Consider the following 20257-nt stretch of genomic DNA (forward strand, 5'->3'; position numbering starts at 1 on the left):
TACAGGTGATGCTCTATCAATTATATTCCGGTTTTTGTGATGTATGGAAAACTTTACCTGCAGCGCCCCCTAAATAAGGGTATGCGTGAAAATTGGCGAAAATTGAAGGCCCCCTAGCGACCAGGTGAGTGCATCGATACGAATGAAACTTGCAGGTTCATGGTACTCAATGAGTACTACAACTTTGCCTCAGGACATATTGACCGATTTCGCTTAGGTCAGGGGTCAAAGGTCAATAAGTGCAAAAATCGATAATATGCAAGAGCTGGAGGTGCCTTCACGCCAAATGCTACTCCTCCTCGGGTTATGGTCGGATGGTCATGAAAATTCACACTAATCGTCTGGAATACATTGTGCACAAACGATCGAGCCGGATTTTTGATTTAGATCTTTGTTCACCCACAGCACCCCCTCGAACTTTGGGGATTTCGATTTCAAACCGCATTTTCGGTACTTTTCATTCAAATGGATACCGAGTAGTTATCAGGAGATGGAACTGAATGAAATTTGATATGCATAATCTTAAGGTGATTCCCTATCCGCTATATGACATCCATTTTGCTCTATATCTTATAGTTTCCATGCTCGGCGACCCATCGCCGCCTACCGGCTTGTTTTTTTTTATTTTGTTTGTTTAATATACTAACCTCGTACTTATCAATATGCCACACTGCCTCCCCCATTCCCGGATGTGATTATTTCCTACTCCTCTCTTGATGACTGTGCATTTTACTGCAATACCATCTTTTTGGAGAATCCTTGTTGATTGTCATAAAAATAAAAAGGCAATTGTGAATTGATGCTGATAGTTCTTCAATGCTTGTGTTTCAGATACATCCGATGTCAGCGTGAGGTTGGGAGAGGTTTAGAGAGACACAGGTTGAAGAGGCAGGATCTGAAAGCTTGGTGAGTTTAACAAGTATTGAATTCCTTTACTATTAGATAGGACATTGCTTTTTATTTTCTCCTTCCTTCATCTGCCATGTCCTTGGTCATTTGATTTTTCGTTTGCTTGTTTATTTATTTATTTATTTATTTTGGTCACTACACTTGTACGAGAGAGAAAGCAAGTGATTTTACTTGAATGTCATGGAGTTAATTCCACCTAGACTTCTGGTGTCCTTATTAAAATTTAAAGTCACCTTACAACCAACTAGCAAAAATTCATGGACATGGGTATGAGAGCATGTGTCGAGGCAGACCTGACACTTTTATCCACTTTGGGTATAAGTTGATCTTACACTGGTGACCTTGGCTGGCCCATCCCTTGAAGCTTGGTGATAAAATTGATTGGTTATGTTCTGGGGTTATGAGGTTGGCAGCAGGGAAAACTGCTGGGATGGAAATTGACTTCCCAGGAGATGGCAACAGAAGGCTTTTGGGCTTGGAAAAACCCTTATGTAGGGAGAAAATTGCCACAGCTCGTGCATGGTCGTTTGGCCCCACGGGAACTTAGGCAGTAAATAATGTATAAATCTAATTCAGGACAAAAGGTCTGCGAGCCAACAGAAGCAAGTGAGCGTGGGAGGCTATTAATCACAAGGACAGCTTGGGGCCTCATAATTTCCTTTTTGCTAAGAGGGAGGCCTGGTGCTAATGGTTTGTGGACAGGCACATGCATATCCACAATGACGCATGTCAGCTGTAGGGTTATTTAGCATTCATGATGGCTGTGTCCGTGCATGTTGCAATGCTTTGACAGAATCTGATTGACCTAGCATACAGGAGATGGATGCCTGGAGTGAGTAGGACACCATTGTTGATGCTGTTGTACGATTGGGAAATAAAAATGAGGAAGGTAGAGAGGATTCAAAAGGATGGGGGTGAAAGAGAGGGCAAAAAGTAGAACGAGTTTGGAGAACGAAGTAGACTGTGGTTGGCAAGCGTAAGGGAAGCAGGTGGAGGGTGTTTTGTTCCAGCAATAAATTAAACGTGACTAACGATGAAAGGCCTTCAAATTGTCTTCGTTGAGAAAGCTTTAAGGTTTGTGCCTCTTGCCTCCTTTTTTGACACATTTATAATTGTTGGATCATGATATAATAGGAAACTGCACATGGAAGTTAAATGACGTTCATAACTTTGTCCGTGTTCGTGAATTAAAGTATTGGACTTTGCCTTTTGTCTTGGGTTTAAGGTGCTCCTGTCGTAATTACAAATAAAGCTGACTGAGAATGTGCCTGTCTTTCGGTATTTTGTTTATTTATTTTTGCTGTTCTCCTCCTTTTTTTTTTTTCCTTTTTTTTTTTTTGATGAGAAGGCCATGGTGACATGCTTTTGACAGGCCTGCATGGTTTTAGAAATTCTAATTTCATGGCTGATCTGCTCAGCCTCTTTCCAGGCGACAGGTTCATCAACTGTCGACAGATTCTATTATTAATGTCAGCAGGGCCTTTTGCGAGTGCTTTGGCCCTCAATACAGCAATCTCGTGCCACTGGCGCTCACATCAAAAGGAAGCGTTTCTCCAAGCATTCCTGCCATGAGAATGCCGTGCATACTTAGTCGGTAATTGCGATTTCTAGCACACTTTAATGAGGTGCTATGTGTAGATGCATGACGTTAATGCCTGCACTTTTTTTTTTTTAAACGGTTTTGGTAAAATGCCCTCCTGTGCTTTTTATATTTTAAAATACTGTACAACCTCCATCCTACCCTTGCAACATGCATCCGTTTTTCAATTATAACATGGCGGAATATTTTGCAATTTGGCGTGCGCATTTAGAAGTCTTGTGCTGTTGACCTGTTGGCACCCTACTTGTACGCTGAAAACTGTACAAAATTGGAGCAACATGAACCCACAGAGCAACACGAACCCTAACCCCAGCATTCTCGTTTCTCTGAACCATTTTAGATGGCTGAAATGTGATCGACTGCAGGTCACAATTCCAGTCGTTCGCTGTGACGGTGTCTGTGTAATTAACAAAATATGGCAAAATTAATGTTAAAAAATGCATTCACAAATGAATGAAGCCACAAAGAGGTTCTCAAACCCATTGTACAGCAAATCAGGAAGGAAATTGACCCCCAAAGTGTTAACTTGTATTAATTGTATGTAATAATGTGAAATTAGCATCTGTTTTTTACAGGAACAAATGATGCATTCTTCTTCCTCGCTTTCATAGCTCGTCTGCAGTAAAGTGTGCTGCTTTCTCCCCAACTACTTTTTAAGTTCATAAAAATATGTTTGGGCAAAGAGATTGCCAGTTGGCTTGGTTCATAAGTGTCTTTAACCACTAAACTACAATTGACAATCACTCTCTCACTTGATCTTCGTCAATATCTCACCCTATCTTGGAGGGCAGCCAGGATGGTGTCGACTTCAAAGGTATGCACACCTGCCTTAAGCTGTCTCGCCTGGGTTCAAATCCCGTCCCATTTATAAACTGTCATCCCGGTATTTCACTGGCAGGGCGAGTCATCAGTGTGTGTGTGCGTGCGTGCGTGCGTGCATGCGTGCGTGTGCGTGTGTGTGTGCCGTTTCTCAGATGGATGATAAACTGGGTGTCCCATCTGCAGGCATTAGTTGGTGGACGTTAAAAATCAAATGGTCTCCTTTACAACGAGTAGGTGAGCTATCACTGGTACCCTGAACAAATCACAAATTCCTGCCCTAACCTACAGAGGGAATTACATCGGCGGCATAGACGCGCACTCTGCCAATGATGCTACCCCGTATTCTTGTGTTGCATACGAAGAAGAAGAAGAAGAAGAAGAAGAAGAAGAAGAAGAAGAAGAAGAAGAAGACCCTATCTAGTCACTGATCATGCATTGGCTATATACCTCTCTGCCCCTCCCTCCTCCTCTCTTCCCCCCCCCATTTTCCCCTCCCTCTTTCTTCCTTCTCTCCTCCTCCGTAATACGTCTGTGCTCTATCCTTTTTAAATGTCGAGCATCAAGCAAGGAAGCAACACGCACCATTTTTACAGTCTTTGCTATAACTAATGACTTGGCTGGGGTTTGAAACGCCAACCTCCCCGAATGAGAGCAGATGCTCCAACTCCAACAAATTACGACATCGAGTTCACCCAGTTTTAAATTTAAGTTTATTTTGAACCTCTTTGAAGTTTATTATTCGATGTTATGTTAATGTCACTGTTAAATAGAGGTTTTTCTTTCATTAAATGATCACCTTGCACGGCAACCTTTGTTCGACTTTCAGTATAGGTAATACTGTTAATAACAGCACTGACATGGTTTGTTCAACTTTGTGATAAGCCTTAGGTCGTATCTTTAACGCACTGTTAAACAAACCGATTATATGTTGTATTTATATGTTTAAAATATATCTGTTTGGGAGAATGTTTTTCAAACACAACATACGATGTGGCCACCGAAAACGGGAGACAGCCAAACACACACACACAGACACCATGGTTCGCATTCTATCATAGATACAGGATATATACGTGTGTATGTATAAGTCTTCTTGCGATTGTCCAAAATAACTGTTCAACATGTTTAATGTTTGGTTGAGTAACAGCAATTGGTTTCATTTTGAGAATGCTCCAGATGGCTCAACAAATTCTGGCCATTTTTGAATTCTCTCCACCTTTTGAACACAACTACATGAAGGACTTGCATCACCAAATGGTACAGATTGTCTCTTGTGAATTCTTGCTCATTTGATATTCTCCTTCTCAAAGACTGTAATGCTTAGATACTCCTCTGTTTCACAGCACATGCAATTGAGTTTCCAGAATGTTGCCCAGAATGTTTTGACCGGTATTGATGTCACTTCCAAGATAACTTGAAACTCTTGTTCAGTTAATGGTGAAACAGAAGAAAAATGCACATGAGATCCTCCAGGAAATTTATGAAAGAAAACTGAGTAAAAACAACAATCCACCAAGCAGAGTCGGGAGGCATTTTTGCATTCAATGAGAAGGTTAACACGGCTGCGTCCACTTTCTTAAGATCATTTCAGAAAGAAGGCTTCAGTGCTGGGTGGTTGACTGCTCTGTGAACTGTATTGAAGAGGATGAAGACTATATGGAATAATGTGACATGAACAAAGTTTGTCAAAGGTACTCTTCTTCTGTAAGTTGGGTAACGGAACTTTTGTGATGATCTCTGATATGGCTGACAGGATAGCACGGAGGTAGTATGCCTGTGTTTGAGCTGTTGAGTCTGAGTTTGATTTCTGACCCAACGAACTGTCACCCCAGTGCTTCTCAAGCATGGTGTTGATTCTTAGAGTTGTTAAGTCTTGGGTAACCTGTCTGCTGGCATTGATTTGTGGATGTTAAAGATTCTACATTCTTTTGAAAAGAGTAGGTCATTGTGTCGTGGGATGATGTCAAAGTTTGAAATACCTGCCCTGACTTCCATTGGGAAGAGTTATGGAAAACTACCCAGTATATTATCTGCTTTGTGACTGCTTTGGCCGCACCCACACCTAAAAGAGCAATGCGTTGAATAATACACTTTAATATACAAGCAAGTTACCCACGCCCATATGGGATTCTAAACGGGGTAGGGATGGAGGAAGGAAAAATGCAAATGGACGTCTCCTGTCATCGAGCTGGAAAGCTGGGAGCAACAACTCACATTTATTGCCACATCTGTTGGTTCGCGGGCACCAGCAGTGACCACTATTTTCGTTGTGTCTGTGTGTCTGTCTGTCTGTTGGGTGGTCGCGAAACTACCCTTAGTCTCAGGTTGTCCGTCCGTCTGTCTGTATGTCTGTCTGTTTGTTTGTTTGAATGTAATGGACAGGTCTGGAGGCCAGAGGAGTCAACTAATTATGATAAAATTTGACTGGTAGGTTCATACCAGGACCTAGTTGTATGCTTTTGAGCACCGTTGCTATGGACGCCACCATTGCCTAGCAACGGGACTTTAAATTTTTGAAAAAAATCAGAAAAATATTTTTTTTCCCAAAAATCAAAAATCGGCTTCCGCGCTTTTATGCACACTATAATCAACCTCTTTGTCAAAAAATTTCAGCCCGATCCGTAAAAAAACTGACTAGTATGCAATTATATTACTATATGCTTTCACCCCAATGTTCGCATTGGGATTCCCTAACGTAGGGTTAGGGAATCGAACACAAATGATGAATGGACAGTTGCTCGTCATGTTCCTATATGGAACAACGAACGGCAAAAATGCCATCTGATGTGTTCTCTTATCTACATATTTCAAATTCACCTTAGTCTAGCGACCACCCATGATGCCTACCAGCTTGTCTGTCTGTTTGTGACTCTCTCCAGAGCATAGATCCGTGACGTTTGATGCGATCTTGATGAAACTTGGACACAAGCTAGATATCATGGTCTAGTTGTGTCTTTTTGTATGAGGGGCATCCCACGCCCCTTGTGGGCGGAGCCACGTCCACTTGAACTTTTTGTTATTTTTTATTTCTTTTTATTTTTATTTCTCGATTTTTTTCTCGCAATTTAATTTCCTAGAAGCTGTGCATAATGTCCATAAATGCAACATATAAGAAATCCGATTTGATTTGGTCAATTTGACGGAAGAGATAGGTTTTTACGGTAGGGCTTCCTCAAAAGCTTCCACTAACTCAATTGTACCTATCGTGGCATTGTTCAATAATGCCCGCGAACCATCGTCGCCTCCCGGCTAGTTGCAATTTAAATGCTCTCATGGTAGCAAGGTGCTCCATTTGAAATTGTTTGTTCAGTCAGTATATGTAGTAGGGTGTTCCATAAAAATGAAAGTTTGATTTTTGCTGCTCCCTGATTTTGCCTTTGTTCCAATACCCCATTAGAACTTATTGGTCAAAAATGAACAAAATTCCATGATATTTAGGGGTTCCTCAAGTTGGCACAATTATGTCCATTATGGAGAGGGCATTTTGTACTGCAATGTCATAAAGCTCATCTAGGTCTCCTTGAAAAAACTATTCTTTCATCCTTTATGACTGCTGTGGTTTTTGAAAATATAAAACAACCATATTAATTGTGAAGTGTACTGCATTGTGCATATTAGACGGCAAATTGTCAGTTACAGTTTGGCAAATTTCAACAATATTGTGCCAACTTGAGGAACCCCTAAACATCCTCCAGTCTGCTTCATATTTGGTGTGTATGTTTCTACTGTCAAATGGAACAAAGGCACACCCAGGGAGCATGAATATTCATACTTTTATTTTTTTACCCCCTATTATGAAGCATCCTAATATGTAGCCTATGGTCTGTAATAATAAAAAAAATTGTATTGGTGTCAAAGCCAATAACCAATTCCAAATTAATAGTATTTCATATATTTATCCCCACACTTTTTGAAAAAAAAAACAGGGAGCTATTGCAATCGGGTCTGTCTGTTTGTCTGTGTGTGTCTGTCCTGTCTGTCACACTACCTCCTTAAGAGTTGTGCAGAAATTCACCAAACTTGGTAGTTATGATTACCACAAGGTAAGGTGTGAGAGCAGTATCATTTTTGGCCCTGCTGCCATTGGACCCTGGGGCGGGGTCAAAAGGTCCATCCATCCATCCATTGGGACCATACTCTGTACAGAGTGTCGGTGCTACCAAAGCAGTCTCCTGGGCTATTGGGCACAATCCTGAACGGATCGCCACTTTAAGCAGGATACTGGGCACGTTTTTTAAAATCCCGCAGGATACTGGGCACGGTTAAATCCCCAAAAATGCAATTTTGGGCACGTTTTTAAACGAAACTTTTTACAGTAAATGTAATCAACACTGGGGAGTGCATGAAATATGTAACAATTTTTTTGGATTTGACCCCTGGTTTTGGCTTTAGGTGGTGGGGACCTGATATCATCGGGGTCAAAATGTGGGGGGGGGGGTGAATTTTAAGTCAAAATTTAATATTGTGTCGTTCCTGGTGGATTTTTTTTTGCCACCTTTCAACCTTGCTTTAGGTGGGACTTGTGGGGATTTGCGATGGTACTTTGCTCGACTGTGGGGATCGACTTTGCTCTCGTCGCTTATTTTTTATTTTTTGGCTGGGGGGGGGGGAGGGGAGGTCAATGGGTGGTGTAAATCTTATCCCTTATTCATCCTCCTCATTTGTCTTTGAGAGACAAACAACAGTCAGAAATACCTTAAAGATAGTGCAGTTTGTTTGGTGTTTTGTAATTCATGCACCCATAAATTATGCCTGAATTTTGAGGATAGTCAGGGCAGGATTTTGAAAAAAATCGATGCTGTCGGCATTTTCTATGGAAAGTTGTCCAACAACTTTAAACACAATTTTGTCGTGGTAAATTCATAAAAATTGTTTGCCTTGATCATATTTAAGTCTCAGACCTCCAAATATTTCCATTCTGGCCAGAAGTTGGGCAAAATGACCAGTAGATGATAAATGGGGTTTCTGGGATGCCCATTCAAATGAATGGGGAAAATGGGGAAAAAACTTTCTGACCCAAGCCTCAAAAGCTTAAAATGGGAGACTCATTTCCTCCCCCTCCCATACAAGCAAATGTAAAATTTTGACTATGAAAGATTGAGACTTACTGATTAAAGTACTTCTTCCCTTTCATATTTTCATTATACTCAGAGCGAACCAACGAATATTTGTCCATGTTCGACTTGAGGGAATAACAATTTTCTTATAACATTCATTTCCATCGAGTATATTCACAAAGAATAACTTGGAACTTGGTTCTTGGTTTAAATGTCTTTGTTGAGCAGAAATGAAATGATAAACTTCTCGTAATGCTCTTGTTTGACCACCCCCTGAGCCACATATCATTTTGAGATTGTAGTAAATTGTTTTTCCATTGTTCAATTGATAACCATCAAAGTTTTCAGTCCATTCAAGGATATTTGTTTTTTTATTTACATCCTCCAACTTATTTGTAATTAAATATATCCGCTTATTTGTTTTATCTACTTTTACCACGGTTATTTCTTCAATAAGACTTATTTGATATTTCTCACATTCTTTATGTTTCCCATTTAAATACCAAGGCTGATTTCATCTCCACTCTTTGGTTTGGTTTGGTTCTATCATTTATAAATCAGTAAAAAGACGGCAGTCGCCTGTTAAAATTCCCAACCCAATATCTTAACACTTATACTTATAACCATAAGGGAGACGATTGATTCCATTCTCTAAAATATATATTTTATCATCAAAAGCTCCAAATGCTTTCTTATTTATCTCTTCTGTATATCATTCATGTTTATAACTTCTTGTTGTATTCATTTTTCTGTACTCTTCCTTCTTTAAGGTTAAACAGTTGTAATAATGTTTAAAGTTTATTGTTTCCTTGATTATATTTTTCTTTTTTACCTTTAGCTTCTTATCACACCTTTCAATGGTATTATTATCTCTTCTTCATCTTTCGGCTGCTCCCGTTAGGGGTCGCCACAGCGTATCATCCGTTAGGATTCGTATAAATGATTTGGCACAGGTTTTACGCCGGATGCCCTTCCTGACGCAACCCTGGTCGCCTCTTACGACACAGGGATTTCAATGTTATTATTATCAATATACGCAAAAGCATAAGACTTTGATCTCAATCCTATAAATTCACTCATGACCTTCCCACCCAATTCATTTTTAAACTTACCAATAACCTTTTTATTCTTTGATGAAAACAACACATCACCTGACTTATAATTACTTGTATTATATATATATATATATATATATATATATATATATATATATATATATATATATATATATATATATATATATATATACACATATATATATATATATATATATATATATATATATATATATATATATATACACACATATATATATATATATATATATATATATATATATATATATATATATATATATATATATATATATATATATATATATATACATATATATATATATATATATATATATATATATATATATATATATATATATATATATATATATATATATATATACATATTATCAATGATCTATCTATAATTCCAGCTGTGTGTGTGTGTGTGTGTGTGTGTGTGTGTGTGTGTGTGTGTGTGTGTGTGTGTGTGTGTGTGTGTGTGTGTGTGTGTGTGTGTGTGTGTGTGTGTGTGTGTGTGTGTGTGTGTGTGTGACCGCTGTTTCTCGATAACCTCTGGTCCGATCTAATTGAAACTTGCCAGGTATATTGCTGGGGACCTGAGGATTTGCCTTTTCAAGGTTTGATATTAATCGGACAAGTGCTTCCCAAGTTATGGCCATTTATTTACTAACCAATGGCAAGACACGTTGTTGCGTGGGCGTGGCCGATGGGGAAGGGAAGCACAGCCACGTTCCCCATTACGGGTTACAACGTACGGGCTTCCGGAGAGTGATGACTTCGTGTATTCTAATAATTTCTCGATTTCTTATGCGCATTTATAGATAAACACAATGGCCCAAGTTATGATCGTTTTCATATTAGACGGTGTTTAAATTTCGGGAACATCAGAGTGCTGGTATGCTCCGAACCAGGAAGTAAATTTTTTCTCTCTCTTCTCTTCTCTTTTTGTTTTTCCTTGCCACGATATTGCGAAAAGGTAAAATACGTTGGCGCTAATTGAATAATTGGGTATTGAAAATAAATTGTGAATAATCGTAACTGCGAATAATATCGAACTTCCGGGTCACGCACGTACGGGCACGTGAGAGCGAAGAAACGGCCTATGTGGTTTATTTATTTATTTATTTTTTATATTTTTTTTACGGGCACGTACTAGTATCCTCAAATACATCACTTGTCTTAATTTCTCATATAAAATTATCAGTATCCATATATAACAATGACACATTATCCTTTTATTACATTATATTATTACAGTAATAGTCATACATTAACGACGTTGACAAGTCAAGAATTGATGTTCCTCTATAAATAGTTTATCCATTTCAATGCTCTTTTTTTTCAAATGAATAGCACAAACGTTCTCTGAAAACACCTCCGCTCGCTCAAAACTTGGTCTATTAATTAATTTTGAAGCCTGTTTCCAAGATGTAGCAAGTCTTATGTTTTGTCGATTCCTAACATTTTCCATAGTCTTTCCAAATACAGCATAATTCATTAATTTATCAAAGTCCTTCTCAAAATCTGTTTTTGCTTCTGTTCTCCTTTTTGTATTAAAATCAATATACTTCTTTAACCAATGACTTCGTTTAAATTTCAAAATCCGATGAATTTTCCAAACTCTCAACCCAGCAGATAAATATTGTCTCAAGTTCCTTTGATGCAAAACATAACTTTCTTTATCATTTCATGTAGTAAGTAGTTTTTCTGTAGATTTACCTTTTATATTAAATAACTGTTGGTAATCACTTAACCATTCTTTTCTTGGACTTTCTTTGTCAGTGGCATAAGGTAGGTCTTTATGTTTGTAATGAAGTTCTTCTGGATATTTTAAATCAACCTCAAAATAATATCCAACTTCAGCTTCATCTAATTCTTTTTCAGAGGAGACAACAATGTCTTGTAAAACTTTTTCATAATGTTTTTCTTTAACCCATTTAAGTTTTTCATGAGGTAAATATTGAGACATAGCCCACCCATACAAATTGTAGCATCATAATACATCAGGTAAGAGTTATCCTCATTCTTATTATAATCAGGAAGATATTTGTTATTTGCTTTAGCATATCTCTTGGAACATACTTGAGATATTCCTCCTCTTTTAGCCTTCTCTATCATTAATAGCATATCTATATCACTGATTAATTCCAAATTCTGTTTTGTCATTTTTAACATAGCACTCCAAGCTAAACCCGGGGCTGTGTAATTGTGAGCGGGGTCAAATCCATAAGAATTTTTATTATGACAGACTGTTCTAATAGTTTCAAACACATCAGCCAATAACAATACATCAGTTTTAAGATACAAATCATAATATTCTCCAAGATTCGTTATATTAAACTTCTCCCAAACCTTTTTAGCTTGTGTATAATCTCTATCGGAAATATGAGTTTTATTCAACTTGCTATAGAAACTTTGCTTTGAAGGAAGTTGTGTTTCTTTAAACCTTTCAAATGAATCCATATAGTCATACGGATATATTCCCTTTTGTGACAAGAGATCAATCTCTTCTTGATTTGAGAAATGTGATTTCAGATTTGGAAAGTTTTTCATATTTGATGCTAAGTTAGATAATGGATTTGCCATGAACTTGAATGTGTCAAAAAATCTGATATGGGTTATGGGGGATGTATGAATTGTTTTTGTGAAAGATGTATTTTTTATCTGTGTTATAAATGGCAGAAATATTGCCAGATGTCTTTGAAAGTTCATTTATAAATAGATGTGTGTCATAGTGATTGTTGTTGTGAAGAAAGATAGGAATAAAGTTTGGGGGCTTGTAATTAAGATTACAATGGGAATGAGCTGGACCTCTATATTTTCCAGTGAGATGACAATGATCCCTAACCTTGACCTCTCCCTCAATTTTCTCCTCACAAATATGACAGATACTGTTCTTTCTAAATTCCTTTTTCTCTCCCTTTGTTAATGACATTGGTTTATAGGTTTTAACCATTAGTTCTCTTAGTCTTATACAGTCTTTTTCCAATCGTCTTACAAACTCCTCGGAGGCATCTTCTCCTCTATAAAGTTCTAACTTGTTGTATTCATCACCAACAGATGATTTGATATAACAACAGAAACCACAAGGAGTATGTTTTTGATATTTATTTGTGTATGATTTATTTGGATTTGGAGAAACTATCTATCTTTTCAAGGATACTTTCAAAATCAGCATATATCACAAACGGATGTTTTATAGATTTGTTAAAATCTTTCAATGACATGTTTGAACCTGCTTTTGGTAAATTGATTACGGTTGATTTATGATTACTACAATATTTCGAATGTTGATTTAATCGTACTTTTGTATGAAAGGAGTTGAGACATCTCTTACAAGGATACGTTTTACATTTTCTCTTGTATAGTTGTGATTTGGTTAATCTTGATAAATTTTTGATGAAAGCATAATGTGATTTTTCCTTTGAAGTAAAGTAGAGAAGGTCAATGTGTGTTTCATCATTTTTATAGTTTTTCAAAATTTTTAATATCTGAACTTTGTTTGTATCCATTAATCCATGTACATTAACAGATAGATTTTTCATTTTATCAAATTTAGGAATATCTCTCAATGACATTGGAAACATTAAATTTTTAACATTTAATGTATTCTCATATTTCTTATAATGTTCAACCCTTTCAGGTTTTCATTGTGGAGGATGTAAGTGAGCAAGAACAGACCACAGAAAACATTTATTATCTTTGTTTTGAATATTAACAACCACTTTCTTCAGTTTTATCTCTTTTGGTAAATCAATATAAGAAGAAGCTTGAAGAGGATCTGATTTTAAGATGTGTATATCTAAAAAGATTATTTTTGTAAGAGCAAATCCACTACCTACTACAGTGTTGTCAACATCTTGTTCTTGTCTCTGGAGTTCATCGTAAACATCACATCTTACAAAATCTTGAAATGATGATATAAAGTGTGGGTTTGTCCTCATGTCGGGAGTAGTTTCATAACCTTCTCTTACCATATTCAATTTTACTCCCATATAAAACTTTAAAATTTTCATTTCACTTAATGTGTTTTCAAATTATAGTTTCAATAGTTTGTTTAAACCATATCAACAGCTTCAATGATTGAAGATGGTCCAGGGTCTTGAAAGCAAAACAATCTTATTTTTTATGTCCTTTAAATGCCCCCATCAGTGTTTTCAATGGAGAATTTATTGGCACCTTCCCTTTCTTCATTCTTCTTGTGTTTGCATGATTGAAGGTGTCTATTACAATTTTTTTTAAAAGAATATCATTATCACATCTATCACAATGTTTTGTTTCTTGGTCAAGTGGAAATATTTGTCTGAAAAGATTGAATGTGTGTTTGTTGGTTTGAAGGTGTTTTTTATAACATTTATATTCATGATTACAAATGTCGCAGTTCGTTGTATTCACCATATTTACATAACAAAACTTTGCTAATAATAAAATTTTCTTGATGAAAATTCCATTTAATTTATTGGTGAATCTGTGCTTAAAACCATTTTATCCTCCAACTTTTTTCACTTAACAAATACAATGTATCAAGACACAAAAGACAAGTTTCAATCAATCTCTTCATTTGTAAAAGATACTGAGAAATATGTCGAGGATGTAAATTTGAATAAAGATAAGTATAACCACTATTGGATAAAAACAATTATGGTGAATATTACGAGTTCTTCAATTTACTTCAGTGGATGGCTTTTATTATATCTGGAAGAACATCAATTAAAGTAGCTGAACAAAAGTTTCTCCTCTCCTTCTGGCAATATATTCAAAACTAGAAAAAGCAATGAAACAAGAAAAAGTATCAAAAAAGAAAAACCTCATGAATGAAGCTTGGGAAAAAAAATATAAGACTATCAGCAATTTTCAAGGGGAAATTTGTATTTTTTTTCAACAACCCTAAAGATGTAAATCCTAATGAAATAAAGGATGTTAATATATCAGGTGAAATGACATTTCATTCAATAGTAGTTCAGGACCATTTTAAAATTACTTTCTATGTTTAAAATGTCAAAGTTGAATCTGTTCATGAAAAAAGTATATAGATATAGATGGTAATGTTTTTTTCTACAAATTAAATACAAGTCATTATTCAAGTGAAGATGTTGAAGATTATGAGAGTGGTGATAGTATCTCTGTTGGAACAGAAGACTGTTATGATACCGAGAGTTTGTGTTCAAACGATAGTTATGAAAGTAGTTTTATAGATGATTGTGAAAGCACCAAGGAAAGTACCGAAGATGAATTTTATTTGAAGTAAAGTTTTACTTTATAAATATGAATAATTTACTAGATTTTGTGCCTGTTGAATTTCCTGATTCTCCACATGACAAATTTGAGAATTGTCCTGCGTGTGAAAGATGGGGATGAAACACAGAGTCAAAAGCCGAAAAACAATGTATATTCTCTTATTATCTTCTAATTAATGATAATAAAAAATATAAAAAGCAATATAATTCTTTGAGATTTACACCAAAAATGAATTACTTTACAAGATTGATTCGAAAAATGAATGTAAAGTATGAGGGTGATAATACACCTTTTCTTACAAGAGACTGAACAAATGACGGTCAGGTTTAGTGGACTGATGATTTATCTTATTAACGATTGTCATTTTCAGGGAAATATCTTCTTCTTCTTTCGGCTATCTCCCGTTAGGGGTCGCCACAGCGGATCAACCGTCTCCATTTCGCTCTATCCTCCACATCTTCCATTGACACTCCAACCACCCGTATGTCCGCCCTCACCGTATCCATGAACCTCTTCTTTGGCCTTCCTCTTCTCCTCCTGCCTGGCGGCTCCATCTTCATCATCCTTCTCCCGATATACTCCGCTTCCCTCCTGTGCACATGTCCAAACCATCTGAATCTCGCCTCTCTCACTTTGTCTCCAAACCGTCCCACCTGCGCTGTCCCTCTAATATACTCATTTCTTATCCTATCCATCCTCGTCACTCCCAACGAGAATCGCAGCATCTTTAACTGTGCCACCTCCAGCTCCGCTTCCTGTCTTTTTGTTAGTGCCACCGCCTCCAAACCATACAACATAGCTGGTCTTACTACCGTCTTATATACTTTCCCCTTCACTCTTGCAGCTACCCTTCTGTCACAAATCTCTCCTGCAACTCTTCTCCAACCACTCCATCCTGCCTGCACTCTTTTTCACTTCTCTCCCACACTCTCCGTTACTTTGGACAGTTGATCCCAAGTATTTAAACCCATCCACCTTCCCCACCTCAACTCCTTGCAACCGCACCATACCACCACCCTCCCTCTCATTTACGCACATGTACTCCGTCTTACTCCGACTGACTATTATTCCCCTTCTCTCCAGTGCATACCTCCACCTCTTGAGGCTCGCCTCAGCCTCAGCCTCATGATTACAAACGTCGCAGTTCGTTGTATTCACCATATTTGAAAGATTTTCTTTGAAAAAAAGAAGATTTTCAGGGAAATATCAACACAAGATATTGTATAAATATAATAATGGATTATCTTGAAATTAAACCTGAACTTCGGATAAAACATAGAGTTTCTAAAAAAGCCAATAAAAAATTAAATAACCTGTTTTCCAAAATATAAATGAATGATTTTTTTACCCATTTGAGAAAATACGATAAATTTTTACACCCATAAAAATCTTCCAAATTCATTAATGTCTCATAGTTGGTTCAAGCAGATGTGGAAAAATCTGCTTACTTTTAAAGATGCTCCTCACTCCCAACTTTTTAGATTATGATAATTTAATAATTTAATAATTTTTACAAAGTCAAGTTTTCAACCTGAGTATCAACTACTCTCTCAAGGTTTTAATGCTGGCCTTCAAAAAGAAGATGTAATCGGTTTATTTAAACTTCAAAACAAACCAAATGATTACAACATTGAAGATATAATACAACTATTTTGTGAAACACAGAGATATAAAAATAAATCAAAGCCGATAACTTGTATTCTTAGTGATAATACGGATGATATACCTTCTCCCCAAGATTTGGATAAATCAAAAAAGAACCTCGTTATCTTTGATGATTGTGTTAATGAGAGAAATCAAACGGTAATGGATATCTACTACACAAGAGGGAGACATTCTTCTTGTAATTGTATTTATCTTCGTCAATTATACTTTCAACTCCCTCCTCACTCAATCAGAAACAATGCTAATACTTTTATTTTATTCAAGTTAAATTCAATAGATATAAACAATTTTTGGAGAGACAATTGTTCTACATTATGTAGTAAAAATGAATTTGGGGATTATATGAAGCACATGACTGAAAAATATAAATATATTGTTGTGAAACAAAATAAGATATTAAGGGATATATTTTTTATTTTATAAACAATTACATACATAAATGGTAACTATCATTATAAATATTGTGGGTAAATCCGCTTCTGGAAAAAAACTTTCATAAATTAAGGTTCTTGTATAGTACAAATGAAAATATTGTAAATTTTCTAAAAAAACCACCATGTGATTCATATTGTATCTACAACAACCAGAGCAATGCGACCAGGAGAAGTAGAATGTGAAGATTATTACTATATTTCAGTCGAGGAACATATGCGATTGAGGAATGAAGGTCAAATATTTGAGGAGGTTTCTCTTGGTACAACAAAATATTCACATTGCATGAGTGAGTTGAAGAAACTAAAATCCAGTGGTCTTGGGATATTAGAAACTAATCCAGAAGGAATGAGACAAATTATTAAACATCTGAGTGGTAATGGAGTTAAGATTTTATCATTCGTTTTTGGTGTTGATGAAGAAACTCAACGCAAACGTATGAAAAGCAGAGACACAAGTATTGGTGAAGAAGAAATTACAACTCGTATTAATGTTAATGAAGAATTTGATGAAATATTTAAAGAAAAGGATTTATTTGAACACATCTACATTAATGATGAAGAAAAGGAAAATTTCCCTGTTGACCTTTATAATTCAGTGAATGATGTTTTCCAATAAATAAATGGGTACAAAAGAAAGAGCAAGAGGATTTAAGGAACATCAAGAGTTGGCTTCAAAAGTTGTAAAACAACAGGAAGAAATAAAAAAAGAAACGCAGGCAGAAACTAATGGGTGAAGAAGCATTTGAAAGAAAACAAGAGAAATTTTTTAAACCACTTTTAAAAACTTCCCAAGAAAAAATTATAGATGCTTCCACAGTTCCCACAATATAATATACTCCTAAAAAACTTCAAATGTTAAAACATTTCAGTCAAATGACGGAGGAAGAATTAGAGCATATCGGAGAATTAGAATATGATGTTGAAGGATTATTTCAACAACTGGAAGAGATTAATCAACCCCTTGATTATATTGTGAAGGCTCTTCAAAACAATGAATATTCAGTGGATTCAAAAACCAAAGCAGGACTCATTCCAACAGAACAACCAGCAATATTTCATCTTGTTCAAGAAAAGGGATTGATATTTAATGATGGATTAAGGTTCTTGAGTCCTGCTCAACTCCCTGTTAAACTAACTCCAAGATTAATGTTTCTTCTAACAAAAGATGGAAGACAAGGTTCAACTGTAAGGGATGAATGAAAGTATTTTGATAAACCATTGGATATGAAAAATAAGGATGATAAAGTATATATTGATCTGCTGGACTCTGTTAATTATGGGGTCAATATATCTGGTAAAAGTAGGAAGAATGAGGAGAAACACATTATTCAGGCTTTAAGTAGGCTTGGTTCAGGTGTTATTTTTCTTCCAAATGACCCACCACAATTAGTTAACCTCCACCATCGAAGATGGATGGATGTTACTGTTTTTACCCCTGTCTGTTTGTTTGTTTGTATGTGAACAGTATTACGGAAAAACTCCTGGACGGATTTCGACGAAACTTTGTGGGGGGGTTAGGTCTGGTCCAAGGATCATGCCATTAGATTTTGGATTTGGTCCAAAGTCCAATATGGCCGCTATGGTGGCCATTTTGAAAAAATATTTGAATTTTTGTTTTTGCATTTCTACATGTTTTAAGTGATTTCTCACCAAAAAAAAAATTGTTGGAGAAAAAAAACAGAAAGTTTTGCAACTTTTTTCAAAAAAATTTCAATTTTATTTGAAAAATATTTGAATTTTTTTTGCATTTACACATGTTTTAAGTGATTTCCAACCCCCCCCAAAAAATTGTTAGAGAAAAAAAAATTTTGCAACTTTTTTTTCAAAAAAATTTCGATTTTTTTTTTTTGGGGCATTTCTACATGTGCGTCGATCTCGTTAAGTTTATTCAGTCGTTGTTCAGTAGAGTCTGATCCGTTTTGACCTACAATGAATAGGATATCAGGTTCACTTAAGTGACCCAGCAGTATTGGCGGCGGAGGTTTTGCACTCGACCGAGTGCTCCCCCTCTAGTTAATAGACTAATTGCTGTTAGGGAGTAAGAAGGCTAGAAATAACAATTGTTTTAATGAAGTATCAGCCATTTTAGACCAGTTAATGAACATGAAAATTATTAATAAATGTCAATACAAAGACATTTTATCCCATATTAAATAAGATGAGAAGCACAATCCTTAGTTTTAATTTCACAAGTGACCACACATCTTCATTCCCATACCCACTACAACTTGGCGCAACAAAAGAATATGTGGCATCTTTATTGTCTGGAAACTTATAATCCCTTGTTTAATATCACCGAGAAAAATGACAAGTTTAGTTATAATCCGGGAAGTGGATACAAAACGATAACAGTTTCATCCGGAGCATCTGAGATTTCTAAAATATCTTCCGAAATTGCTCGCCTTATGAATGAACAGGGTGATGGACCAAAAATATTGTTAAAGATATTCAAAAACATACTTCAAAATCAACGATTAAACTTAAATATAACTACAAGGTTGATATATGATGTATGATATACGTGGAAAGCCACGATATATGTGGCTCATTTTTTTAAAACCTGATGGTGATACTGCTACTGATCTCAATAATGTGTTGAGTGATAATGCTAAGGTGAAACAACTTCGTGTTTCTCCAGATGAAACATTTTATCCAAGAGATAGATTGGAAATTAATTGGGAAAAAATGATTATGCTGATGCATACAAGTCTTACCAAAAGTTGTCTGAAAGCAATTGAAATAAAGAACCTATTTTGGATATGACAGCATTTAAAAGCCTGTATACAATCAATGCGATTGACCTGAGTGCTCAAAAGGAAATGAAAGTCTAATCGAGTGGATACTTCCCTATACATTGAAAGAGGAGAGAGTGAAGAAGTTGATACATATTGTTTGCTTTTGGAAGAAACAGAATTACATTTTAATACAGATAATGGTGTTATGATAAGTCTCATGTAATTTTTTTTGATAAATAAATGAGTCGTAAAGTGCCAACTGGGGTATGTTGTTGTTGTTCGTCTTTCGGCTGCTCCCGTTAGGGGTCGCCACAGCGGATCATCCGTTATGATCCGCATACTGATTTGGCACAGGTTTTACGCCGGATGCCCTTCCTGACGCAACCCTGGTCGCCTCTTACGACACAGGAATATGAATTGGGTTTCGCCATGACTCCGGGCTGCCATACACCCTCTCATAGCGTGGCCCAATGCAGAGCTCCCATCCTCATGCGATCCTCCAACCCAAGCCTCCGAGTAGCCGGATTACAGGCGCATGCCACTACGCCCGGTAAAGTGCCAACTGGGGTATATGTTAATCAAATCAATCTTCATAAACTATCATCTTGTATTCAAAAGCAAAAGCATTGTATGATTAACATAAATACAATTCAGAGAAAAGAAGCAGTAAGAATTGATGTTTTGCTCACAAGAGAGCAGGTGAAAATCTTGAACGATA

General features: G+C 36.3%; 1 protein-coding gene across 3 annotated transcripts in view; it reads left to right on the forward strand.

Annotated features, from left to right (window-relative positions):
* SMG5 (SMG5 nonsense mediated mRNA decay factor) overlaps window positions 1-20257 on the forward strand; it is a 327200-nt gene that overhangs the window by 243749 nt on the left and 63194 nt on the right. For 2 of the 3 annotated variants that reach the window (XM_085849869.1, XM_085849871.1), the window contains exon 21: window positions 832-906. In XM_085849869.1, the coding sequence (XP_085705995.1) occupies window positions 832-906 (75 nt within the window). Of the gene's footprint in view, window positions 1-831; window positions 907-13110; window positions 13916-20257 lie in introns of those variants that run through there. The other variant, XM_085849872.1, reaches the window with a different exon arrangement.

This window comes from Eptatretus burgeri, chromosome 12 (genome assembly GCF_056783735.1).
Source record: "Eptatretus burgeri isolate ZD-2024b chromosome 12, Ebu_testis_v1, whole genome shotgun sequence".
Taxonomy (NCBI): Eukaryota; Metazoa; Chordata; class Myxini; order Myxiniformes; family Myxinidae; genus Eptatretus; species Eptatretus burgeri.